Raw genomic sequence first — 27,816 nt, forward strand, 5'->3', positions numbered from 1 at the left:
TTTGTTGGCCCAGCAATTTTTGAAAATACCTGTTTATGCTTTGTTATGACTTTGAGGTACAAATAGAATACAATTTGACCTTTGCTAAGCGGTATTGTTGTATGATAATGTCAAGGGAAATACCGGAGATCGTCTCTTAATGCCCTTAGCTCAGGATGGGACGGGAATAGTGAAATCTGTTTTAATGCAATTTTAAAGTGAGAAGTAAAAATATGACACGGCACAACATGGGAAAACTGCGGAAAGACGATTGTTGTTTGTAAACTAAAAGACTCTTTGAAAAGGAGAAGACTCATTGATAACTTACAATCATTTCGAAACAACAATAAAATGTTCACCGGTGTTAGGTACCTAGTATTTTGCTGGTGTTATACCTATTCCGTTTTACAGTTGGTATGATTTTAGATCTAACAGCAACAGTCTTTCATTACCAAATTATTGTATTTGTTCTTTCTCACTTAACTATACCTACAACAGAAGTAACACCAGTCTCAGTTTCTATATAATTGACATAGAGAACTAATATTAACCCATACCATCAATATTTACGAAACCTTACCTGGAATAACTGAATATAAATAATTTCATTAATATGTAAACGTGCTAATTTGGTATACTCCGCTTTTGGATTAATTACAAGTTTGGTATTATGACAAATAAGGTGTACGATCCACATAGCTTAACAGAAGTAGGTACATACTTATAATGGCAATGATCAGAAACTTGACCATGCTCGCATTCTATTCTAAAGACATTCATAATTAATTATTCAATCTCATAAATATTAATTCATGAACATAGTATAAATGGAATAAAATAAGTAAATCACTTAGCTCCTTCTTAATAAATGGTTTTAAAACAAAAGTCAGTAAAAATACCTACTGTATTTTTCATCTCCTTAGCGAATTAATACACATTTGGCATGGTTTTTTTTCTAATAGACGTATGAGGTTCAGATATATATAACTTTGACGCAAACTAGGCAGATTATGTTTTAGGTATATCAAAACGATTATTAACGCTTATAATATTTCTTTTTAAATAACTACTCGATAAGACTCTGAATATTGTTTTAAAAAGTACCTGTAACAATTCACATTGTATGTACACTGGCATTTATACATAGTTTCGCTTTAACTTTCTGTTCATTTTGGTACGTTAATCCAAGTTATGATATTGAAAATAATCTTGTTTTTGACAGATACAGATAGTGTTATTGCATAATATTTCAATAAATGAATATCTAAGCAGATAAAATGTATAGGTACCTATATCGCAGTCATCTGGTTGAAGCTGCTATATTTGATTGAACGACTTCCCTATTAAAAAAAATAACTAGTATCACCTGACTGATTTTATGTCCGCTCTGTTCAAAGGGCTATGTTACAATCCCAAAACTAGTTGGACGTTGAGAGACGTTCGGTCAACGTTCCGCATAGTAATTCAATTAAATTCACTGAAGATTCAAGTCGTTTCAAATAGTAGCTTTAACCAGATGACTGCGATATATATATATACAACACCATATGTTATTATTTACGTTTATGTAATAGGGCGCGAACCTATTGCCATTAACCAACCAGAAATCCCCACTCTATACGGTCCTTGTCTGCATTTCTAGAGAAAAGTCCTTATACTCGGTGATGTGAATTTATAAAACAATCACTCGAACATGTTTACTGTAAACAACTAAGCTTAGCAGGGTTTCCAGGGCTTATTTAGCGAAAATATAGAAAACCAGTTTGTATCTGAGATCGGGTTTGCATACCAATTCAATATCCAACTAATTAATAACAATTTTGCATAATGCGGTGGGCCTCAACCAATTATCTGTTTATTTATCTGAATATTTACATGCGGAGGTTCTGTAACGGCACATTGACACAAAAAGTTTTACAATGAATTAGGTAAAGAGTGATGAGTAGAAAGGTTTTATGAATGTTTACGCTGTCTTTGATTTCAAACACTTTTAAGTAAAATGAATAAATCATCCATGTAAAGTAAGTTCTTATGGTACACTTGGAAATAGATGTTTTTAAAGTCCAAGTCCTCAATTTTTTTTCGGAATCATGTGCCAGCACAGCATGTCCAGCATGTTCTTCCGTACCTACTCCATCGGACGTCACTTCACAAGTAAAAAACATAAGACTTTTGGGATAAAGTTTTGATTACTTACCATTTGTTTTTCGTGGTTTCAGTGTTATCTACTTTATATTAAATAAAGCATATCTTACTTTGTGTAAGTGTAGGCCTCTTTGCAGCCATTATCATCGTAGAAGCACCTCTTTCTTGGATAGTTACTATGTATTTTATTTTCAACGTTTGTGGTCATACAAGTATTTTTATAATTCCTTGCAGGGTGAAAATGTACGCGACATCAACAGCGTCCACAACGACCTCAGGGTCTGGCCGGGCAGTGGGTGCTGTGGCGGGAGACCGACGCGTGCGCGCCGTGCGCCTGGTGCGCCCGCGCAGAACCGCGCCTGCCTTCGGCTTCGCGCTCAGGGGCGGCAGAGAGTACGCCACCGGATTCTTCATATCCAAAGTTGACTTTAACTCTGAAGCTCACGTCCAGGGATTGAAGGTTAGTGTTAGATACCGCTTTTTTCTACAACAAAGGAAGTTCAATTAGAATTGAAGAGATTTCAGTTGCAACATTTACATCGCCAACAAAAAAGTTTTATTACCTACTGACCTACTTAAATATAACATTAATAACTTCCCTGTCCCATGAGTCATATGTGATACACACCGATTTTTTAACTATTGTGTCTGCATCATGGACAGTGAAGTGGTTAAAAAGAAATTGCATCCCCGTCTTCATCAGAATCGAGTGACGAAGGTTCAGTTACTTATCATAGGTACTCACTATTACACAAATACGGAAAGCCATAACTCCTCTGAGAACATGAGTATTCCATCTTGAGAGTAATCGAGAGATTTTAGTGTCGTCATGAATTAGATGTGTGCAACTGCGTTCATGCGTTGGTTTATAGTTCATGCTCAACATCAAAAGTGGCGTAACCTATGGGAGATATTCTCAGAGCTCTTGCTTGGTATTCTCTATTATTATACAAACATATTCCGATGAGACGAATTTGTAATAATTCAAGTAATTCACAATTGGTTTTATTAGGTAGGTACTCCAACGAAGCATAGAAAGAAATTCTTACTGTTTCGTAATGTTCTTTCTATTTCACTCATCAATGACTATCCAAGGATCATTAAATTCGTCTTATGCAATATCAGTAATTTTTTAGTTATGGCATTTGAAACACCATAATAAAGCTTGTTATCCACAAAATAACCGAGTAACCGTGGTTACGTGGAATGCCACAATGTTCAATACGTGGAAACATTGTGTCAGAGAGTTCTTGTACTAAGTATTATAAGTTCTTTGTCTATTAGGCAATATATTATTTCATTGTTTCGTGTGTTCCTTTCGTTCTTACATGAGCAAAGGGAAGATTTAATCTCCATTGACACTTTTTGTAGTTGTTACCTATTACATGTTCTCACGGTCCCTGAGTGTCCCAGCGCGGTGGGCGCGTGCGAACAACTTTGCTCACAATTAAACCACCAACTAAGCTGCTTGCTTCTGTGCAATTACCCACATCCGAGGCTGAACTACTGTCGCAACACGCATTCTATTCTTTCCGAGCGCACACGTAACCACTGCTAGTATCTTTGGTACAATTTAATCTCATGCGTGAGTCCATTCACCATGATGATCACCTCGTTGTCTCATGCATGTGGGTCAAGCACTTCATTGCTCTGTTGTCGTGAGCCGCACTTGATGCGTCGGACAACAGGTGATGCAGCAAATTACATGGCGCTTTGTTAAGTTAAAGACATCATTGTACTTCATCGATATGAAAAGAACTCGTGACTGTTTATTTTAAAATCTATTACACTTTTTTCGTTCTCCGTCTCGACGTTTTAAAATACATATGTACATATACGTAAGTAATTTAAATGATGCAATTAGTTTTACTGTTGTAACTATGTTCTTAGGTACAAGCATGGACGCCATGCTCGTTCCCTACGCTGCAACTAAGTTAAACGCATGAACTAAATATATGAGATACAGGCCTACAGATGAAGCTACAAATCAAAACATTAATAATTATACAACACTGTAATGTGTTATGATATGAATCATCAGTCGTTGATTATAATGGCATTGTCCATTAGAAAAGGTTAGGAGTTATTAAACGTTAATTGTTATAGCACTATCGAATTTACGTGTTCCGAAAGTCCCATCAATTCACTCTGGAAGTAAACAAAGATGATACGAGAAATCCTACTTTCTATCAAATACTTTGACATAGACAAAGAATCCTTAGAAGTTTGGCGACTCGAATTATAATTGAACAAGAATGCACATATTTTGCAAACATTACAAAACTTTCACACGATCACTTCCTTGACAAAAGAGTTACGAAAAATTCACGTAGGTACATCCGCTATTATTTAAATAACACAATGAGTTGTTTTGAGAAATTACGAAGATATATGAGAAGGGAACAGACATATTGCAGCTTAGATGAACTGTATCTGGTGTCGTTGACTTGTGCTAAACACTAATACAACATGAGAAACTCACGTCAAGTCAACAAAACGTGTCAATAAAACTGATGGCGCACACTCACTATTGACTATCTAATTTATGCTTTTACTCCAGACTTTTCTTTCAAGAACTGGTGGTATGAGTGTAATGTTGGAAATGTTGTAACCACTTCCAATTATTCTTATAACAACTTGGGTGCACACTGCATAAATTGCCACTAGGCATGCAACAGGATTTGAAACTTAACTAATTATAATATGGTAGAAACTGTAGACTACACTTATATTGGAACGGATTATTTTCTATATTCAGTGTCAAGCTAAGTGCCGGAAGGTTGTGGTTAATCTTAGCAATTATATGACAATTTGTAAATAGTCCATGTTCCCATGAGGCGGGTCGCGTACGTGTCCAGTGCGTGAGTCACTCAATTACTCTGGCCGGCGACTTTCTACAGCTTTCCGTTCGCGTGCGCCTCTTCCACTAAATACTTCTTGTATAACGTTTGCTAAAATAGAAAAGCGTTAATGCAGTCCTTCATAAAAGGCCACACGGTCAAACAGTTACTATCTGTTACCTTTTCATGTAGATAAACCTACTTGCTATAAGTTATGTATCACGTCTCGCTTAAACTAACTAGGGGTCAATTTTCACGGGCAACGTAGGTAAACGTCGTTTTCATAAAATCACTTTTTACTTTGAAAATTGAAGGTGGAAATTCATAGGGTTGCTCAAATGATCACATCAGAAAAGCAGTTGTGAAACAATAATGTTTCTTTTTCATGATGAAATATCAACAAGGTTATGTCGCGCTGTAAAAAGTAAACAAGGAGCTATTGTATTGAAAATATATCGACACTATGAGTCACTTGATTACTTTTACAATGTGAATAGTGTTCAGGCGAATGTGGCGTCATAAGATGTAGCGTCATTAGTCTATGAACACAGTTGAACTCAAATAACACTTGCAGTACGTACATTATATGGTACAGTTGATTTCGTGTCTAACCTACTCGTTAGTAAAGTAACAATAATATTTTATGATGCAGTTATTTATTGTATACTCTAATAGGGTAGCCAGGTCCACAGCGGCATTTAGTACCGAAATTAAGATTGTAAATAAGCCAAATGTTACTGAAGCAGCTATGTTTGTTTTTGCGAAAATGTTAAAGTCTGTAGGTTATTGCTCACCCATAGCAGTAAAGTAAAAGACATCAATCACACCCATTCCAAAACGAAAGTGAATTCATTGGGAGGGCCGGGCCACGCCGGGCGTCGTTGAGTCTGGCGTTCTTTTGCGTCACTGGTAAAAAAGACGACTTGTGTGTAACGAAAGTCTGATCGAAAGTTGTCCGATATGTGGGGCACTGCGCGACTTGTCCGGCTTCTTTGACTGCGCTCGCCATCGCCAACTACGTGAGGAAACTGACGAAAGTTCTACCCTATGTCCTGGAGCTGACCCATAAGAGTATCGTTACATTGCAATGTTAATAATTTGTTTATAACCAATAGCTTTGTAGGAAAACTTTGCTTGCTATGGTTACGGATTATGGAGACATTTCGTTAAGATTCATGATACCTAAGTAGGTATTTCAGGAATAATAAAATTCATGAATTCATTCAAGACAGTAAAAATCTCTACATCATAAATACGTATTACATAATAAGGTTGTATTAAAATGAAACATCCTGAATCCCAATAAATTAAGGATGTGGATATTGGAATGTTGCAGTAACCGCGGCGGAAGTTAGTTTAAAATAATTTCAATAAGCAGAGGGCAGACGTAATTGATACTAACAATAATATAATCAAATCACGTTTAGCGTTTCTTTAGACTTTTCCATTAGACATTTGTCAATAAGTAAGTTCCATAAGAATATCACCCGGAATCCCATAGTACAACTGGCGGCCAAGAAAAGTAGGCCACTGCTTCTGGCCCTGAGTTGTGAGCCGAATTTTACATAACAACTTACGACAAATTGTTCGCTTAGAAACTCGGAACTGCGAATAATTCTCACTTTTTAGACAATGGTTTACTACATAAATTAAAATGTAGATTTTTTTTAAGTTCAAATAAATAAAAATGATATGTCAATTACCAGTTTTCCTAGCAAAGGTAGTAAATTGGATAACAATGGCAAATGTTTGTAATTTTATCATCAAAACCATCACGAGTAAGGCCTTGCTCTTCTTTTTGTGCTGTACAAGTTGGGAGTAATTGAGCAGGTGTTCTTGAGTCGTAAATCATGTACCACAAGTAGGTACCTAGTTGCATAGCTGCGTAATCATCAATGTTTATTTTTTTTGCATTTTCATGTTGTTTCTCCGACAAGCATTCTTGGTCATTTTTTTTTCATAAAAATACGTACGTATCTACGACTGAAAATTAATTATGTATGCATTTATTTATTAGATAAACCATGTGATGTTATGATTTTTAGTTGTGAATACCTACACTAATTTGTATCCACAACATTAAATAACTTGGAATATGAGAACACTATATTGATAAGATATCACGTTAATTGAAGACACTAAGTGCCTAAGTAGTGGCGTTGCATCAAGCTGCTACCCGCTGTCGGACCGCCAGTGTACTTCGCCGTCATGGCGCAATCCGGCTTCAAAGCAATAACTACATATGTCTAGTCCATTGTTGTTTCAACACCTGAGAAATTCTTTACGAACCTGCTACAATTTTCTCGGTGTTCGAGTAAATTATGTTTTCACGACTACCGTTTTGTTATTGCACCTAAATAAGCAGCTGGCATTGAGAGGACATTTATTTTAGCTATTTACGAAAAACATGGCACCTATTGAAAACTTTTTGTTGGAACCAAAAATTGTTGTTGCAATGTGGAAATTGGTGCGCATTACCTGCTTGTTTTTCTTTTGCTTACCCTAAAGAAAACATAGTTTTATTGACTTATTTCCAAAGTTACCAAAGTGTTAATTTCCATGGTTGCAGGTGGGAGACCAGGTGGTGAGTGTGAACGGCTACCGAGTGGACGACGCTGTGCATGCGGAGCTAGTGCACTACCTCGCCGCGCAGTCACGACTCAAGATCAAAGTTAGACGTGAGTGCACTTGCTCTTTTGTTTGATATGTCTTTATGTCAGATCATATGATATAACTTTACTGTTATGCGGTTAGAACGCTGGTTATGACAAGAAACTGGAGCTATCATCATAATTTGGTCAGCACAGAGCAGCTTAACGTAGCTTAGTACTCGTAGCTAGCTAAAGTAGGAAAGTTACGGCAACTCGTAAACCACAACAATCGACTCTTCTGAATCTTCCTTGTTATTCATGACTAATACAGAATTTTATATCTTAATCTATATGACACAATCGTATGTCCAAAATGTATTTTTGTTTCGTTTATCCGAATAATCCAATCTTTGCCGTTAGGTAACTCGGATAAGATAAGAAATGGTAACAGTAGGACGTACAGCAGCATCCAACTTGAATTATGTGCGAGTTACGTAACATCAAGTCATGATATTATTTAATACAGAACTTATTATTTGTTTCTACTTCTTGGAATGGACCTACATTTGTAATATAAGGAAGTATTTCTAGATGTGGTATGAACTGTTATGATACTCGTATAATGGATAACTGATGACCTATGTGTAGCGTTGCATTACCTAGGAATGCCATTATCACCTATTAAAGATTCCTTTTTACATTTTGATTTAAAGTGATTTAATTTAGTTACCTTTTATTTGGAATTTAAGGACTTCGGAATCTTTCTGGTTACAAACACTAAAATTAGCTTTGGAATTTAAGGACTAGTTAGTTAATGTTCGTAGCATTTGTTGAAAAACTTTCCATACCTACCTTTTACGATCCCGACAATATTTACTCACGTAGATAGGTTACAAATATTTTGAAATATAGGGACCAAAATATAGCTAGTTTTCAAGTGTCCATAGTAAAGGAAATAAAATATTCTTAATCATACACGTCTTCAACGTCACCATGGAACGTCATGGCTGATATGAGTTAAATACTCTTGTACTGGGCACTAGACAGTAATCGTCACCACGTGGGTGTGTTGTCTGACGAAGTTACATTCAGTGAATAAAATTATGATAATTAATCAAATCGTATGAGCTTGTAACGGTGATAGAAGCCGCAGAGATTTTATAACAGTCGTGAAAGCGCGTGGGCGGGTGCCTATGAACGTAATCTATTAGATAGAGTTGCGTAAAACGAATTATGACAGATGAAATGAGGCCCGGTGCCCAGCGATTGTTGAGAATTCCGAAACGTTTCATAAATGACCGGCTTGGTAATATTGTTTCAACATACCTACTCAGTACCATAAAAAACTACAATTGAAAGCTTTTACTTAGTCTCTGTGGAACATATTGAAATCCCCTTCCTAATATCGACGCTACGGCGGCATTAACATTCTCGTAGTTAACTTTTCTCTTTTCAACATCCGATATGTTTCATTTGTTACAGATGTTGGCATGCTTCCTGTCAAAGAGTAAGTATATTTAACCGTGAAAATTTGGTTGTGTGCATAAGTGTACAGTTGTTTGATCACGTTGTCCGCATTTCAGCAAGGCACATGAGCCATTGTCATGGCAGTTCGTGTCGGAACGCGCGTCGCTGAGCTCCGACGTGTCGTCGTCGCCGACTCTATGTCACGACAACGAGAGATTGACGGACTTGAGACTATCTATACTCGTGCCTCCCAGAGCCAAGCTGGGTTGCGGGTCAGTATTTTATTTTCAACGATGAAAGAAAGAAGAAAGAAAGAAAGAAAGAAAGGCTCTCTTTTAGAACATAAAATCTGATTAGAATTTAGTATTAAAATAAACTAATTTAATAATTAAAATTAGTACCTAATAAATATATCCTTACCCAACCAGCAAAAGTTAGTTGTATAGAAGGCCATAGAACGTTTTGTAAAAACTAATCGATGGTCAAATAAAAGGCCAAAGAAGGTGCACCTACAAAGAAAGTGGCGCAATTATATCTCCATTCAGTCTTAAAGTACAACTATAACGATATCAGGCATGACAATTTGGGCCCGTTGCAGTGATGTAAATGAAATGACGATGCTAGCCAAACTGACGTCCGCTTATTATCGTTTCGACGAGTTATGGAGTATTTTTAATTTAAAATGAGTTTTAATGAGAATAAAATGTTCTGGGAAGAATTTATAGCTGAATACAAAACTTATCCATGTTTATGGAAGGTAAAAAGCAAGGAATTTATGAATAGTGAAATGCGTAATACCGCCTTTCAACATTTGATTGAAAAATGTAAAGAAATTTATCCCGGAGCTGATTTAGCGTATGTTAAAAAGAAAATAGAATCCCTAAGGAATTCCTACAGGCGTGAATTGCGCAAAATACGTAAATCAACTAGAACGGGTTCATCAACAGACGAGGTTTATGTACCTTCTCTTTGGTACTTCAATCTGCTTCAGTTCACTTCTGATCAAGAGGAAGCCCGAGCTGGAATATCTTCCTTAAACTCTCCGCCTGATTCTTTGACAGATGAGTCATTGGTAAGTATCGTACCGACATACCTACTTAATATTTTTAGATACATATTTAATATCTAGCTTCTGCCAGCGGTTTCACCCGCATCCCGCGGGAACCTCTGCGCGAATCCAGTTAAAAAGTAGCCTATAGCCTTCCTCGATAAATGGGCCGTCTAATACTGAAAGGATTTTTCAAATCAGACCAGTAGTTCCTGAGATTAGCGCGTTCAAGCAAACAAACAAACAAACTCTTCAGCTTTATAATATTAGTATAGATTAGTACAGATAGTTAGGTATTTCAATAAAACATAATTATTATCACAGTTGAATTTATATTATATTTATTTGAACATAATGTATAATTGTATGTATTATATAAATTGACTTTGAAACGCCACTTGACCTTCGTTATTATAATACTCTGTAAACAGTTTTCTTATAACTTTAGCTCTCTCTTCACAATTGCGTCCTCTGTTCAACAAGCCATGTAGCTGATGTGATTGCTCTTGTCGCCATTCTCCAGGAGTAACTGTGTGATTATGATTTTCGTGATCCATGCATTGAATTGTCATATAGTTAGAAGAATTGCGCCTCAAAAAATTGTGCAAAGCACAACAAGCCATTACAACATAATCAATATTATTCACGTTTTCTAGACTTATAGTGGATAGTAAAACTCGAAACCTACAAGCGGTTATGCCAAAGGCGTTTTCAACAGTTCGCCGTGCCCTGCACAAACGATAGTTAAAAATTCTTTCATTTCTCGGAGTATTAATATCTTTGCGGTATGGTTTCATTACGTGATCAGACAATTGAAACGCATCATCTCCTATAAAAACATATGGGGCAACAATTTGAGAGTTTCTAAGGATACTCGGGGGTGGTAAATTTAACAGTCCGTTTTCTAATTTGTCATAAAAATCTGTTTCCTGTATTACGCCTCCATCAGATACTCTACCGTTTGTGCCAGTGTGAATATATAAATATTCATAATTAGCATTAACAACTGCAAATAATACAATGCTGTAATAAGATTTGTAATTGAAGTAGTAAGAACCACTATGTGGAGGTTGTTTAATAGCGATGTGTTTGCCATCCATCGCTCCTAAGCAATGTTCGAAATTCCATGTATTTGCGAAACCACGCGCAACTTCCAACCAATCCTCAGTAGTTGACGGAAACTGCAACAAAGAAAGTTAAATAGTTATTGAGATAAGTACATATATCTTTATTTTCAGATGACTGAGCCTCCTACTCCCAGTAATTCATCGGATGCGCCATCTCAAAAGTCAACATCCACCGTAAGAAATAAAAAAGAAACTACAACCCTTGCTCAAAAAAAAGCTAAATTTTTAGATATCGCCAGCAACGAACTCCAAAACCGTTATACGAGTAAAGAGCAAGCGTTTGGGGACAGCGTAGCCCATGATCTCGAGAAAATGGAAGAGCTACAAGGCATCATCGCGAAAAAATTGATTTCCGAAATTTTATTTAATGGAAGAATGGGCCTTTTAAATGTCGGTTCATCGATAACTGTTCAACCCGTAGTTCAACCTCAAAATATATCGTCGTATTCAGGCCCACAACCCGTTCCAAGATTCCAACCAACTGCTATGCAGCCACCAAATATAATTACGTTGTATCCACGAAATCGTCAACCATATGTAAACCAAGGAGAATTATCTGAGCAAGTGTCTGTTCCTAACTTAAATATAATTGATGATGTTACAATAAATGATATTGATAATTTAAATAAATATCTCAAATTCAATAATAATAATAATTGTTAAGTTTTACTCTACGTATTTTATAATAATAAATAACTTACCTTAATGAAGTCATCTTTTAATGCCATAAATAATTCCTTACAGGTTTCCGGTATAATTTTACCTAGTAGTTGTGGCGATATAGCACACGTGAATTTCATATCTGCATAAGTTCTGCCTGTAGCTAAATATCTCAGCGTAGCAATTAATCTTTCTCTTGCAGTCACTGACTGTCTCATCCTCGTATTTTGTTTTGTAATTTTGGGTTCGATAAGTTGTAGTAAAAATTCAAATGACGCTATATCCATCCGTAAGTAGTTGTATAGATCTGCTGGTTCTTCAATTTCAATTTCATTGAGCAAATTGATATGGCTGTACTTATTTCTATATTTATACCATTTTTTGCACCAAATTCTCTTCCTTTTCTTTTCATCCAAGAATATTAACGCAGCACCGGTAACTATTGCAATTTTCCGCCTTTGCATTGCCATCTTGCAACACAACTAATAGCGAAGCCGTTCTAAAACAAACTGAAGAGTCTGTGAAGTGTATTGCGTCGAAAGGCATGCCCGGACAGACTGCCCGCGGACATGCCCGTCTAGTGAATTCCCCGCTTAACAGTAACGCAATCTCTATATTTGGTGACATACAAGCCACCGCAACACTACTAAACACTTTTTAAGAACTGTAGAAGAGTTCATGAATCCATTACAATATTCATCATTCATTCATTTTACATTCGTTCACTCTGCTGCAGTGGCTCAGTGTTTTATTTAGAAGAGAAATAAAAGATAAATCAGAAGAGACGAGGAGACCGTGGTAAGTTAGATATTATTTTGTAATCGAATTATTCGTCTCTTACGGGGAAAATGACGTGCGCCTGTAATTTTACTGATAAACTATGTATGGGTTTACGACAATATTTGAATGCCCCCTTCGAATTAATGAGCTTTAACTAAAACAATTACGAATTTTAAGTCATAAACATACTTCCAGCTTCCTAAACTCTATTATAGTACTCGTTATCATAGATATTACAACCACCATTACATGAAATTAGGGTTCCTTTTGAGCTTGTTTCTTTGTTTTGTTTTTTGTCTTTATTCCATAATGTGATGAATACTTTTTATTAAACTTATAAAAATACCACGTCAGAAAATATGGGTTTATACTATACAGCTGCAGGTACTACGACGTCAGAGTTATACTTTTTCGTTATTATTTAATACTGTGAGGTTGTCAATTTTTTTTTAAATTAGCTTGTGTTGTCCCACTGCTGGGCAAAGGCCTCCCCCAAAGGTTGTCAATATAGTGTTGTTTTTTTTTCTTTTTCAGTGTAATGTTCTGCAAAATGGTAGTCATTATAGACATCGATAAGTTTTTGACTCGTGACGATTTCAAGCTACTTGCAGAAGTGGAATGGCCGTGGGAAATTACACATTTTGTGTTAAATAAGAATTGTGTTAACTGTGGTTTACATACCAATTCATCTTTACCAAGGCACTTCATCATGCGCAAAAAATATATGATATCTTTACCAAGCTTCATTTTCTTCTGGTGTCGGGGCTGCGGTATTATGTCTATTTATGACCACTACATCCCTGATGAATGTTATTATTGTGATTAATTATTCTACCTATGGGCTGAAACTTTTCGTTTTATAGAAAAAATAAATATCTCTTATTAATTACGTTGTTTTGAAGTTTACATAGCAAGACAAGCATTAAACCTACGTACCTACATGTCTCCATCCGATTAATTTTGTTTCCCACACTGCGCCTCGCGCCGCCTCACTCACTACTGTCCCACTGCTGGGCACAGGCCTCCTCATACACGGAGAAGGATTGAGCATTAATCACCACTTGATGTTTTCGGTTGGTGATTTCAGACTTTATAGTCCAGGTTTCCTCAAGATGTTTTCCTTCACCTTTTTTATCAGCCATTTTGGTGTCCAAGATATACTTAGAAAGTGCATATAAACTTAGAAAAGTTGCATTGGTACTTGCCTGACCTGAAAAACTGTCACATCTAGAATCATTGTAACCATTTGAATAATTCTCCATTTCTTCATTGACGTGAACTATATTTTGTACGGAACCATTTTCTATAATTGGGTCTTCAAAAAATATTGGTTGTCGCATTAATTACGCTGCATCAAAACGTCAATATTGTTGTAGAAGAGCGATAGAAGTGCCTTTACGAAACTGAATTAGCATTTAAAAGAATTGCTAGCCTGCTTTTATACACAGTAATAATGTTTTAAAAGAGATAAGAGCTCCGTTATACTACTATTGTGTAATAGAGGGACTATAATAGTTATAAAAAAACAATACTCTTCTAAAAAAGTGTCTTTGTGATAAGTTTATCACTACAACTATAACGAGCGTTAACAACCTTATATATGGCAATTAAGCTACATAAATATAATTTGAAACTCAGCTATATCACCAAATCACTCTGTTGTAGACTTTTTGTGCCCACTATAGTACTATGTACTGTAACGACGATCTAAAATGTCTCAATATCACAATATCGTCCTATTCTTGAGTTGTCATCTCTACTACAACGAAAGACACATTATAGTTCGTTTCGAACCTTAATTGCGCAAATCAGGCGCATTAGGGCGACAGTAAACACTGTTATAAAGTTCTATCGTTGTATACCAGTAACAATGGAGGTTGCTATAACGCCTGACTATAACAGCTATATAATGTTGTGAAGTAAACCTTTACATCAATTCTTAATAGGTCGTTTTTGCTGTATAAACTTATAAAGCCAAAATGTGTTGTCAAACGCTTTTACACAACAATCAGTCACCACCGAATCCTTTATACATCGTTCACCCAGCTTTTTTGAGATATAAGGTTTGGTTATAGGGCAAAATTGTTGGTTGGGTTAAGGGCTTATAATTACAGACAACAGCTCCGATTTCAGTCAAACGGATAGATTGCCATTTTAACGCAGATTGCTAGGTTTCTCGCTATTAAATTGCATTACTAATATTAGACATTAACAGTCCAATCAATTTGTTTCAGAATTTGCAAAGGTCCGGAGTGGAAGCCGGGCATATTTGTGCAGTTCGTGCGGGAAGGCGGTATTGCACGCGAGGCAGGGCTTCGGCCCGGCGATCAGATCTTATCGTGTAACGGCTTGGATTTCTCCAATGTTACCTTCAACCAGGTAATTATTTTCGCGGTTGTTGGTCAAAACAATAGCATACAAATGACATTAAACTGAAAATGTATAATTAAACGATTAGAACGGGCCACTGAAAACCTGGGCTAATCTAGGCAAATGCGAAAGCAAAATCCATAGTCTAATTAATCTTAGAAGATAGATATGGTGGTACTTATAAGGAATTTGATATCCACCTACGTGGATCAATTTACAACTTACTTAGCAGAAGCAGTAGGAATCAGCAAGATATGAGGACCAGACTACTATATGATCACTAAGTAGTAGGTATCCTTGTTGCGAAGGAGAAAAACGCGTGTAGTTTTTCTATTTCGAACCACTCAACGATAAAATTAGGGAAGTATATTCCATTAAATACTGCAAGGTTTATTGTATTTGAAGTCGTAAAAAAACTCATTACAAGTGTGACTGTATGCTGATGTAATACTTACACTTTCGCGTTTTACTTTCTCGGTAGTGTTGCCTTACATGGACGTATAGATTTAGTTACATTATTACATTTATAGTTTTTTTATATTTTTTATAACACTCTTCTTTCAACAAAACTCTCTAAATAGCTGAACGGGTGAAGCAATCAATCTTAGGCTTCTCCTGTAATCTGTTAATTTGACTCTATTGCATCAGGCAGGAAGTATTTCATATTTTACGAGAAGGCTTTGATCCTGGCTGACTCTTTAATTTATATGTCTGACCGTCATAACGAGCTGTAAAAATTAGGATATCCGATAAGGAAGCTCTAACCAAGTGGTACCTAAATTGTGACCCAGAAACAGATAGTGTTGTACCTTAGATATAGTCATTTCTTCTACGTAGAACACGTATCACTACGTGATATATTGAGCATCACTATTACCATAAAGCATGACTATAACCGGATCATTAAACACTTAGGAAAAGGATCTTCAAATGATGACGCAATTTATTAAAAAAAAAAAACAATTATCCTTATCATGACCATAAAGCATGACTATAACCGGACCATTAAACACTTAGGAAAATGATCTTCAAATGATGACGCAATTTATTAAAAAAAAAAAAACAATTATCCTTATCATGACAAGGTTTCCAAATAAAATTTTACATACATATTGTTCGCAGGCAATATCAGCAATGAAAGCGACAGGCCGACTCGAGCTGGTTGTAAGGGAGGGTGCAGGCACTGACCTCGTGTCTCCCGAGAGCTCGGGGTACAACAGCTCAGCGTCGTCAGCTGCCGGGGAGCGCAGCCCCGCGCCCACTGCGCCGCACGTGCCACTGGCACCACCGGCCGCGCTGCGCAGGCGCCTCGCTAGCGTCGCTGAGGAGGCTGCTGACCGCGCAGATAGGTGAGGATTGCAATCATTAAGACTATACGTACTCAAAGTCTCCTACCCCAAAACCGGCTTTTAAAATTTGATGTAGATAAAACTCGTGGTTAAATCGCTGATCGATTCATTATTAGGTCCGTCCGTAAGTTTGTGTATGGATGACCATCTTGTCATGAGGACCGCCGGCGTCGGTTTATGGATGGATGACCATTCTGTGTTCTTCCGTGTTTCGGGGGCACAATAAATTGGTGGATCCCGGCTGTCATGTGAACATCTTTGGCAGTCGTTAAGGTTAAATAGAAGCCAGAAAGACAACCAGTCTTTCAAAGGGTATCGTATATAACTGGATTGAGGAGATACTCAGCTCCATGCAGTTCGACTGGAAGCCTACTTCACTGGGAAAAGGCTAAGCATAATATCAAAAAGTGATAAAATCTAATGCAACTTTATTTTGTTCCAGATTAACGATGAACCGACTGAAAAGAAGAACATGGGATAGCTTAGATTTCGATTGGAAGAACGATGACATACATAACTTTGATGCGCCCTCTGACATAGAACCCGATTATGACTGTCCTAGTATTCCGAACAATCCTCATTCGTATGAAAATAAAAGTAATTTGCGATCCAAAAATAAGAAAGAATACGTCACTAGCCCATCGAATAGAACTATAATCAATTTAACCGAAGACGGTGCTACAATACAATGTAGTTACGACAACCAGTCCCCTAGGAAAAATGCATTCACTGCAAATCATACAAATCGAGACAACGACAAAAAAACCATAGTAGTGGAAGTGCATCATACTAGTACGACGACGTGCGGAAAAAATGCATGCAGCTATCCACCACCTTTAAAAAACGATTGTAATTCGGATTCTGTCAGTTTGTCTAGTTCAGCTACGTTATCAAGTGCCATCGCCGAGGAAATACAACGACGTATGATGGTAAGTATGCAGGGTGATATCACTATGATAAAATGGCGAACATGCGCATTAAACATGTCATCTCTTTTACTTTCTCTTCCGTGAATAACTGATAACACTGAAACTGAAAATTGAGATAATGTCAGAAATTATTTTGATTAGATTTGCGTTACCTTGCATCAAATCTAAAGCTAACCTTGAAATAACAAAAATAAATTAAGTATATAGAAGCAACATTGTATTCTTAAAATGAATTAACTGACAGCAAAAAACTGTAACACATTGCAAAAGAAAACACTTCCTGAACCGCAATGAATAAGCATTTTCTATTATCGAATTAATTCATTTTAGTATCAGTTTAAGTTTAACATAAAACAAAGATCTTTTGTTGCCATATACGTTATTATGAAATTACCTATCTCCAGAACAAGAAAAAATCAAATCCTGATTGTAACGCTCCACCACCTCCCGCTAAGAAGCCACCGCCACCAAAGCCTGCAGACGATAAGAAGAAGCAGCACGATGCCTTAATGGATGAATTCAAAAAAGTCCACAGAAAAATGTTTGCAAGTATAGAAAACAATGAAAAAAACACACAAAACAACGAAGATGAATCATTGGTAAGTACATATTTAATTTATTAAGAGGCGGAAGATCCGTAAATTAATGCAACAATTCGCTTATCGCATATGATGAAATCATAATTAATTAAACATTTGTTAATCTGATTTGCTAAATTAATGTAAAGTTCTAAGAATTTAATTATTTTTACGTTTTGATAGCTATCATTGGAAATATGTCGATTGGACATATTTTCTAATCAATATTAGATAGATGGGACGTATCATATTTTCCTTGTTTTCTTGTTAATCGTTCCTCTGCACGCTAGGCTGCTAACCTAACATAACATCTAACATGTTTCTTGTATTCGGGCTATTTTTATATGTAGGTAATAAACAGAAGGTCTCCACGAAAAGGCTGAGAAAAATAAAAAGGCTATCGTCAGTCGCCATTAGGAATTTCCATGAATATTTTTGGAATCCCCCGCTCCAAATCTTTCCTTGGTTCAGACTTCCATTTCCTTAATGATTGTTATACTCGGACCTATTAATAAACTTTTTATACGTGTAAACTACTGATAGTGATTCGCGTTCCTTTTTAAAATTTCTTTCTCTCTTTCGATTCTACAACTTTCTAAGGAATAGGTACTATGAGTCTATGAATACAAAAACAAATATTTATCTGAATCATACGAGCACAACATAACTCAAATAAGAGGCAGTCACTTAACACTTATTAACTATCACTTATTTTAGTAGTAGTGCTGCGGATACCTCCCGCTTTATACGTAGAATCTGCCCCGGCGAAGATGGCACACCAACGCTGATAGGCAACCGGTAGTGGCGGATTCGGCGGGGCAGTGAAGTCTTGTGATAGGCTTAGGGCGACGACAGAGGTCAAAAGTGCTCGTCGGCCATTCACTGCATCCGAAACCTTCTTCAGTCGTGGCGGCTCTCCGTTCCACTGGGAATAGAGGGTGGAGGACGAGAGAGTGCGTCTGTGTCTGCGCAAACACTTACGCACTTAAATATTTCACGCGCAACTGACTGCTTCTGGTTACTGGATCCTGATAAAAGACCTGCGGCGATGGGCTGAAGTAGAGAGGTTGGGTGGTGGTGCACACCCGGCTTTGTCTGAAGCCTGCACGTATGGCAGCCTAAGGAAAGTGGTCGTTTCTGCACTGCACTTGGGACAACAGTGTGGATTGGGCAGCACCTTAGGTGATGAAGCAGCCCTATTTAGGGAGGCACTGCTTCCCCCGCTCAGCCGGGGAGGGGGCTAGAAAAGGTGTCCTAAAAAATGCTTGTCCCGTCAAATTGGGGGAGTAGCAACCGCGGCTGCTTAGGCACCCCATTACTCGCGGTCGACGTAACAAGAAAAATAAGATAAAAACATCATTTATGACATTTGGCGCATGGAACGTGCGTACATTAATCGATAATGACGGAAACCTTTGCCCGGAGCGTAAAACTGCTGTCGTAGCACGTGAACTTGCTCGATACAATGTAGACGTGGCAGCTTTAAGCGAAACACGCTTAGCTGACCAAGGCGAACTTGAGGAAATCGGCGGTGGTTATACATTCTTCTGGAAAGGAAGACCCCAAAGTGAACGAAGGTTAGCTGGCGTAGGGTTTGCACTCAAATCCACCATCGTAAAAAAGCTGCCAGAATGTCCACAATACATCTCGGACCGCATTATCACATTACGCCTTCACCTACCAAACGACAACTACCTGAATGTGATAAGCGTATACGCACCAACAATGAGTAACGAGGACAGTGTCAAAGATCAGTTTTATGAAGAACTTTGCCAATGCCTTACCAGCATACGTTCAAGCGAACAAATACTGCTGCTAGGCGATTTCAACGCGAGGGTTGGCAGAGATTCTGAGTCGTGGCCGGGCGTGATTGGAAATAATGGTGTGGGCAATATGAATAGTAACGGACAATTACTACTCACACTCTGTGCCCAATTCGACCTCACCATCACAAACACTCTGTTTAGGCTTCGCGACAAATTCAAAACCACCTGGATGCACCCGCGTTCTAAACACTGGCACCTCCTCGATTACGCGATAACGCGACGAAGGGACATCTCCCAGGTGCATATCACACGCGTTATGCGTGGCGCGCACTGCTGGACAGACCACAGGCTTTTGGTAACTAAGTTGAGACTCCGCCTTCGTGAACCACGAAGACCCTGCAGGGCTAAACCAATATCTCTCAACTTAGATCGACTGGATTGTAAAGATCTTCAAGAAAAATACCAGAAAGGCCTAACAGATGCGCTAGATGTGTTTGATGCCCAGCAAGGTGACTTAATATCAAAATGGAAACAGATCTCATCCACCGTACTGACTGTGGCTACGGAAACCATAGGATACAAAAAACGAAACAACGAGGACTGGTTTGACCAGTATGATAGGGCCCTAACTGAAGCATTCAAACAGCATCGTGCACTCATAAAGCGTAATGAAGGAAATCATAAATCCAGTCAAGAAGTCCGAAGTAGTGGTGATTCCTTAAGGAAATTAACGAGGAAGATGAAAGATAGATGGTGGCTTGAAAAGGCAAAAAAGATACAGTGGCTTGCAGATACCCACCAACTAGGCGCTTTCTATGAAGAAATGCGTAAGTTGATTGGCGTTTCCATAAAAAACTGCACTCCGTTAAGATCCCTAGATGGTTCCCAAAAGCTCACTGCTAAGCAGGATATACTTGATCGTTGGGCAGAGCACTTTAATCACCTGCTCAATGTAGATCGATCAGCAGATCTTGAGCATATAAGGCGTATCCATCCTCTGCCGCCGAATGAGTCGCTTGCTGAACCACTAACTTTTGCTGAAGTTGTTCAAGCCATCAAAGAGCAGAAAAATAAAAAAGCAGTTGGCGTTGACAACATCGCCGGAGAACTGCTGAAATACGGAGGGGAGCAACTTCATACTTACATCTGGCAAATTTTGATCGCATTTGGAACGACGAAACAATACCACCTGAATTTAAAATATCCCGTATACAGACACTGTATAAAAACAAAGGAGACCGTTCCGACTGCAACTCCTACCGGGGTATATCGCTCCTCTCTGTCCCTGGGAAGATATTTGCCAGAGTTCTTCTCAACCGGCTTTTACCAGTCTCCGAAGCCATATTGCCAGAAACTCAGTTTGGGTTTCGACCTAACAGGGGCACCGGTGAAGCCATCTTTTCCATCAGGCAACTCCAGGAAAAAAGCCGAGAACAAGGCCAACCTTTGTGTATGTGCTTCGTGGACTTAGAAAAAGCTTTTGACTGCGTGCCGAGGGAAGCCCTCTGGACTTTACTGGCAAAATTAGGTTGTCCTGAGAAGTTTGTGAGAATGATTCGCCTTCTGCACGACGAGATGACCTGCTGTGTTACCTATAATGGTGACCAGTCAGAGTTCTTTCCTGTCACCTGTGGGGTCAAACAAGGTTGTGTGCTTGCGCCAACACTGTTTGCTCTCTACTTTTCTGTCGTTGTCAGTGAAGCGGTCAAACAAACTTCTGCTGGAATCAAAATACGTTTCAGGACTGATGGGGGACTTTTCAACCTGGCCAGATTAAAAGCATATACTAAAGTATCTCATGCTCTTATAACGGAGATCATGTACGCTGATGATCTGTGTTTTGTTACCAACTCTGCACAAGAGCTCCAGAACCTGATGACTAACCTTCAGGGAGTCTGTTGTCGTTTCGGTCTAAAAATCAGTGTTAAGAAAACTGAGGTAATGGCAAGCGACTCTCAAGGAGTTACAGAACCTGTCAAGGTAAACATTGGCGATACTGAGCTGAAGCAAGTGAATACCTTCAAATATCTGGGCAGCACAATTACATCCAAGTGTGACCTTGATACCGAAATAAACCATCGCATTGGCGCTGCATCAGCTGCTTTCGGTAAATTACGAGCCAAGGTCTTACACACACATGATTTGAAGCTTTCGACAAAAATCTCCGTTTACAAGGCCATAGTCCTCCCAAATCTTTTATACTCGGCTGAAACATGGGTCCTCTATCGGAAACATATACGGGCGCTGGACCGATTTCATCTAAAGTGCATAAGAGACATTCTGAAAATCAAATGGTCGGATCGGATTAGAAATACCGAAGTGCTACGACGCGCGAATGTCTGCGGCATAGAAGCGTACCTGATGCGGCGACAGCTCAGATGGTGCGGTCATGTTTTACGCATGGATGATGATAGGGTGGCCAAGCGCATCTTCTTTTCTGAACTCCAGAACGGCAGACGGAAACAAGGTGGCCAGTTCTTACGCTTCAAGGATGTTCAGAAAAGACACATGAAAAGGTGCAACATTGATCCTCAGAACTGGGAGACAAAAGCCATTTGCCGCCCTGAATGGAGAGGCCTACTTAAAAATGCGATCAAAGATTTCGAAGAGCAAAGGAAATCCGCACTGGATGCGAAGCGTGATGCTCTTAAGGCTAAAACACCAGTAGCCATTCATTATAACTACGTGGACGGTATCCTAACGTGCAGCCAATGCTCGCGCACGTTTACACATAAAATAGGGTACTGCAGCCATCAAAGGGCGCATAGAAGAGCTGATCATCCTAGTTCTTCTCTCAATGATAACTGAAAGCAGTCATCATAGCCGAAATCGGCAGGGAAGTATATATTAACTATAAAGAAATATTTATGGTTTTGATAGACTGTCATAAAAAGGTGAGTAGTGAATTTCTTGAATCCCATTTCTTTAGGTAAGGGTTCACAAAAATACTCAAAATCTTAGGTATCCAACTTTTCTTAAAGTATTAACCAGCCAGTTCATTAAGCCGTCCAGGTATACCGCATAACTCCACTAATGTAGTTAATACATACTAGTATATTATTTCTACGTAAAGAGTCCATTATCGACAGCAGTTAATATAACAGATCGTTGAAGGGAAATATGAAAGCCATAAAATATAACACCTGTTTCGCAAAGAGTGAGTTAAGTAATTTCACTGAAATATTTAAGTATGTAATGTATTTAATACATAAATTTAGTCTTTCCTGTTATAGAGCTTACTATAACAGACGACCCATGTATGCATGGAAATACGTTTACTTTTACGTGTACTTTTATTGTATAAATAAATATTTATGTATTATACAAGGTGTTGATTTGCATTTGTGCCATAGCTTAGGAGGAGGACATACAATACGTAAATAATCCATTGGAATTACAGTAGATGGGAAATAACTAATATGCACTGCTTTTTTTGTCATTGTAATGTCGTGGTATTTCCGAAGTAATCCAATTTTATGAATGAAATTTATGAGTGATCGTTGCGCATGCTTTGTGTTTGCGTTTGTGTGAGGGTGCAGCACGGTTTTAACGCCAGTAACATACGCACCAAGTTTAAATAAGGCTAGATGACATTTACGGAATTCCGAAAAAAAAATAAAGAAAAAAAATTACGTACCAATTTTTTTATTGATTTGGGTCGAGAATCATTAGCATAATTACCTCCTTGAATATGGCACGGATGCAAATCAACAGCTTGTAGATTTTAACTAACATTTTTCAACTGGGTGTATCATTAATTTTTGCCATGCGCACGGGGCTATATACCTACATATTCCCGGACTTTTGGAAAGCGAAAAAATATATTTCCTACAGAAGCAAGAGACAAATACAAGCAAAAAAATCGTTTGTATTATATTATGATTAATTAACGCATACTTTACCTTGTTTTGGTAAAAAGTTCTCACTAGCCACGCAATTTATTCTTTGTATAAAGTTATCTAGCTTATGTAACATTAATTTTCGAGACAATTGCCTTACGAAATTAATTGGGTCACTTCGGCACGAATCATTTGTTACTACGTGATTACGTAAACTTTAAATAGTTATTGGAGCATTCAATTTTTTATAAAGTGCTCCATACAAAACACACGACAGCATCCAGTGATCAGTTAATTTGTGTTCAAAATATTAAGTTGTCAACTACATAATTATTTTGAGAGTACTAGTACACACTAGTGCCTAATGCAAAAGGTCGTGGCGGCCTATTGGGTATAGAACCAACCAAGTATGAGTCTATGGGTCCGATTCCAGGTATATCATGGACACCAATTACTGTGTTTCGGAGGGCAAGGTAAACTAACGTTAGGGGTAGTCAGAAGCCAGTAAGTCTGACAATCAGTCTTATCATGTGGTATTGGGTTGGCCAGGTAACTGGGTTTAATCCCAACATACTTAGTTGAGAAAAGGCTCGGGAGATGATGACACTAGTACCTAGGTACCTAATGCATTTATATCGATCATTTTCTCCAGTCAGCCCCAAGATTGGATTATTTTTATATGATTTTTGCTCTATATTTGTTACCGCTATTCAATTAAATACTTGAAAATAATGTGAAGAAATAGTTAACTAGATAGGTGGATGTCTTAAAGCCAGTCTTAGTCACATTACGTTTCGATCTTGATAACACGACAATAGCTTTTGTTGTAAGACTCGGGTGATCTGGAGATATTTCGTGCTTATCTAATTACACGGACAATAGTTAGGTGCAGCTGTGATGAAAATCGTCTTGGTTTTATAGACTTTCTTATACAAGGTGTGTTGTTGACCAAATACCCATCCGCTTGCACGCGATGGACATGGGTATAAATGATCGAAATCAATAATTGTCCGTGTTCCATCGTCAAATCGAAAATCGACTTGGTAGTTTCTACGTTAATCCAATCACCGAACAAGCCAAGGTCTACGTAACAAAACAAAAATGTTAATAACAGCAAAATATTCAAATTAGTCTCGGTTCTACGGCCATCGTTAACTTCGATGATTTGGTCTAATGATCGCGTCTCAGAACAAGGTACAAATGATTACTGCACTTAGAAACTAGACAAACGGCTTGCGTTGCTGCTGGTTGATAAGGTGTTTTTTATGGTAAAAGTATTCATAGGCAGGTATTGTCGGAGGCGTCCGAGACGGCTCGGCCGCTGTTTCGCTGGATTCAGTTTGCACTGATAACGGCAGTGAGTAAGCGGTCGGCGAGGGCACACGCCATCGCCGTCCGTGTGATTGCTGCTCGGTCGCACAGTCTCGCTGCACTCCGCCGCCGCGCGCCACACATCCGCGATCACAACTCGCAATACATTTTCCTGCGATTTTCCATGCTACGGGGAAAATATATGTGTGCGACCTTGACGCGCTCTATAATCATTATTTTCGTGATTTTCACGCTATATTCGAATACTAATTGTAATATCAGTAAAATGAATTCCTATGTTATTCTACAGTGAACATTTGAAATAAGTGTGATGTGGTGATTTTTTTTGTTATTTAAATTGTTTTTGCATAAGCGACTACGGAGAAAATGAAGAACGTCAGTAAATCGAAACCCTTGGTCATTATACAGTGCTATGAAGTAAGTTGAGTGTGGATAATGTTTTAATATTATTAGAGCGAAACAAAATAAGTAACTACATCTATAGGTACCTACCTAGCTACAAATTTGAACCTTCTTTAACGAGTTATAATGTATTAATAATGTTTTTTCATGATAACAATGATGAATTCTTGAATTGCCCTTAAAATATTGCATTTTTGTAGTGTTCACATTTTTTCTCGATTTTCCTTAGCCGCGCTCTATGACGTCATGGCTCTCAAAATATCAACAGTCGCAAAAAGTGTTCACAGAGCAAAACATAGGCAGGTTGATATGAAATATCGAGATTGCCATAGTGACGATTACGGCGAACATGTTTTTAGGAGTTATCTCTCTCCGAATTGACTGATTGCTAAGTATCGATAACGAGTTTTGATTGCTGATGATATTATCTCGTCCCCAAACATCTATGTATTGGGTAGTGTTGTTTGATATCGTAAAACCTTAAATACTTTATATTGTTTTCTTTTTCAACATTGCGCATTTTCTTTTGATGGGTGCAGAAGGATGCTTATATTTCAGTACCTTCTTACCTATGTATGTAGGTACTACATTCATTCATCATTTTTAGTAAAGTACCTTGGTATCTACTGACTGAGACTTGTCAAAACCAAGAAATTAAATTACGACAGAATGTCTTAAATGTTATAACATAATGTTAACTAATTACCTAGGAATCTTTGCTAACTATTCTCAACTAAGTAATTACCTGATCAATAAATCGATAACAAAATTGTTTGAAATGAACAAATGAACCATCCATATTTCTTGGTAAAGCTGATTAGACTAATTCATAACCCGAGAGGTATAATTTAGAAGTACTTATACACAGGTATACCTTCACTATTATGTTCAGAGGATGCACTTAAATTAAAAACTAACGAGAAGGCCGCTAGAGCACACGCAGTCAAAACATAAGATCTGTATAACATGCATGCTTGTACCTACATTGCTAGGTATTTCCATAACATTATGGGCAATTATCCTCACAGTTATCATTAGATGATCTCATCGTGCACGGATGAGGCTTAGGTGCAGTACTTATAATCAAAAGATTTACTATCAAATATTACATGAGCATATTACTGTTATTATGCGAATAACAGCAATAAGTATTACATCTGTAGATAATTTATTTACAGGTGATATAATTTGCTTCTGTTTATGTACAATCTTTGCTTTCCCACGTGACTGATTATTCCGTGTTACCTTAACTCATTTTTATTTGTTTTCATCTGTTTATGCAACTATTTTGATTACCTGTACCTATAAAAATACCATTTTGCCGTGGGACTTACTGTAGTTACGTATTTTTTTATTTTTCAAAGTAGTTAAATTAAAATGAAGTAAATGTACCTAAATCCGCTAAAATTTCATTTCCCTAATTAAACAACGGAAATATATGCAGTGTTTTTATACTTAAAACATATTAATCTTAGCCGAGAAATAGTTAGACAGGCATTCCGAGGCTATTCTTAAGGCTAATACATATTCTGACAGTATGTATGTACATATAATATCATGAGTAGATACTTAAGTGTACTTACATCAGATTTTTTTGCCGTTAGTCTATGTTGTCCGAATCCCATAAAATACGCAAGGTTATCTCAGTATCTGAGAAACAAATGGTATGATGATTGTGTTAAATCTTGTAGCACCAAGTATGGAACACCTAAATAATGTCTATGCTAAATATAAAGCTAAATATGTATGTGGATGTCTAAGTATTGAATGAAAGGATTTAGTACAACTGTAATTGTGAAATAGAGAACAAGAAATAATATTATCAATCCTTATCTGAAAATATGACAACTTAATGCTTGTGATTAACACCACTTATAGGTAAATTAAGGGAGTGCCTCATACATGAATCATTATTAGTGTTTAATTAAACTAATATTATTGTATCGGTATCAATGGCCTAACAACCTTCACTCTTGGCGAAGCACGTTATCGTTCGCGTGATTACGTATCCTTCAGTACAGATTATGTCTACCTGGCATCGACGCCACTTGGGGTTCGGTCAGGTAACACTTGGCTAATGCGACGACGTAAATAAGTCATTCATCTTTTCCGAAGTCGGCATTTTCCGGATTGTAATACATATTTACTTGGCGCAACTATCCAAAAATAATACCGACTTATTCATTATCTATTTATTCCATAGCATAACCATAGTGCAAATGTGTGAAATTCTTTGTTAAAAGCGGCAGTATCTATCTGCCTTTTATTTTAATTTCTCGGATATTAAATCACAGAAGAAAAATGAAAAGTAGTACTTAATGAACTACATAGATGTTCATACGTATCTATCTTAGTATATACTTACAACACGGGCCTTCGTTTCTGTTCACGTATATACTACGTAGATGAACATATTTTTTTGTGTTAGCCTCTACTTAAACATTACCTACTTCCTTTAGTTAATGATGTGTTTTGTCAAAGGTCAATGTCGATGCCAATGAGATTACATACATACCTAATATTTGTTTTACATTTTCCTATTTTTTTCAAAACACAATATTAAAGTTAATAACGTAGGTGGTCGGCCTAACTCTGTTAGATTTCTTATTACTGA

General features: G+C 37.5%; 2 protein-coding genes and 2 long non-coding RNA genes across 5 annotated transcripts in view; 2 read left to right on the forward strand and 2 right to left on the reverse strand.

Moving 5' to 3' along the window:
• Positions 1-27,816, forward strand: part of LOC124632273 — a 35,231-nt gene that overhangs the window by 4,460 nt on the left and 2,955 nt on the right. For both annotated transcript variants that reach the window (XM_047167048.1, XM_047167049.1), the window contains exons 2-9: positions 2,359-2,584; positions 7,534-7,642; positions 9,038-9,062; positions 9,139-9,294; positions 14,872-15,016; positions 16,130-16,356; positions 16,799-17,285; positions 17,690-17,884. In XM_047167048.1, coding sequence (XP_047023004.1) covers positions 2,366-2,584; positions 7,534-7,642; positions 9,038-9,062; positions 9,139-9,294; positions 14,872-15,016; positions 16,130-16,356; positions 16,799-17,285; positions 17,690-17,884 — 1,563 coding nt within the window. In that variant the 5' untranslated portion in view covers positions 2,359-2,365. The remainder of the gene's footprint in view (positions 1-2,358; positions 2,585-7,533; positions 7,643-9,037; positions 9,063-9,138; positions 9,295-14,871; positions 15,017-16,129; positions 16,357-16,798; positions 17,286-17,689; positions 17,885-27,816) is intronic.
• LOC124632276 lies at positions 1,798-27,061 on the reverse strand. Its single transcript, XR_006984605.1, has 2 exons — positions 26,782-27,061; positions 1,798-2,608 (listed from the first exon to the last, which is right to left on the reverse strand). It is a non-coding gene; the product is annotated as an uncharacterized LOC124632276 (long non-coding RNA).
• On the reverse strand, positions 10,386-12,452 carry LOC124632274 (putative nuclease HARBI1). The gene is made up of 2 exons (XM_047167050.1): positions 11,899-12,452; positions 10,386-11,251 (listed from the first exon to the last, which is right to left on the reverse strand). The coding sequence occupies exons 1-2, from the start codon at positions 12,325-12,327 to the stop codon at positions 10,442-10,444; spliced, it is 1,239 nt and encodes a 412-aa protein (XP_047023006.1). The 5' UTR covers positions 12,328-12,452; the 3' UTR covers positions 10,386-10,441.
• On the forward strand, positions 12,482-13,262 carry LOC124632275. Its single transcript, XR_006984604.1, has 2 exons — positions 12,482-12,655; positions 13,172-13,262. It is a non-coding gene; the product is annotated as an uncharacterized LOC124632275 (long non-coding RNA).

This window comes from Helicoverpa zea, chromosome 8, assembly GCF_022581195.2.
Source record: "Helicoverpa zea isolate HzStark_Cry1AcR chromosome 8, ilHelZeax1.1, whole genome shotgun sequence".
In the NCBI taxonomy this organism is placed as follows: domain Eukaryota; kingdom Metazoa; phylum Arthropoda; class Insecta; order Lepidoptera; family Noctuidae; genus Helicoverpa; species Helicoverpa zea.

Bases quoted from the DNA above. Each gene is read 5' to 3' on its own strand.
- LOC124632274 (XM_047167050.1), bottom strand. From the start codon at position 12,327: ATGGCAATGCAAAGGCGGAAAATTGCAATAGTTACCGGTGCTGCGTTA. The intron at 11,252-11,898 runs GTAAGTTATTTA...TCTTTGTTGCAG, and splicing joins TAAAAGATGACTTCATTAAG to TTTCCGTCAACTACTGAGGA.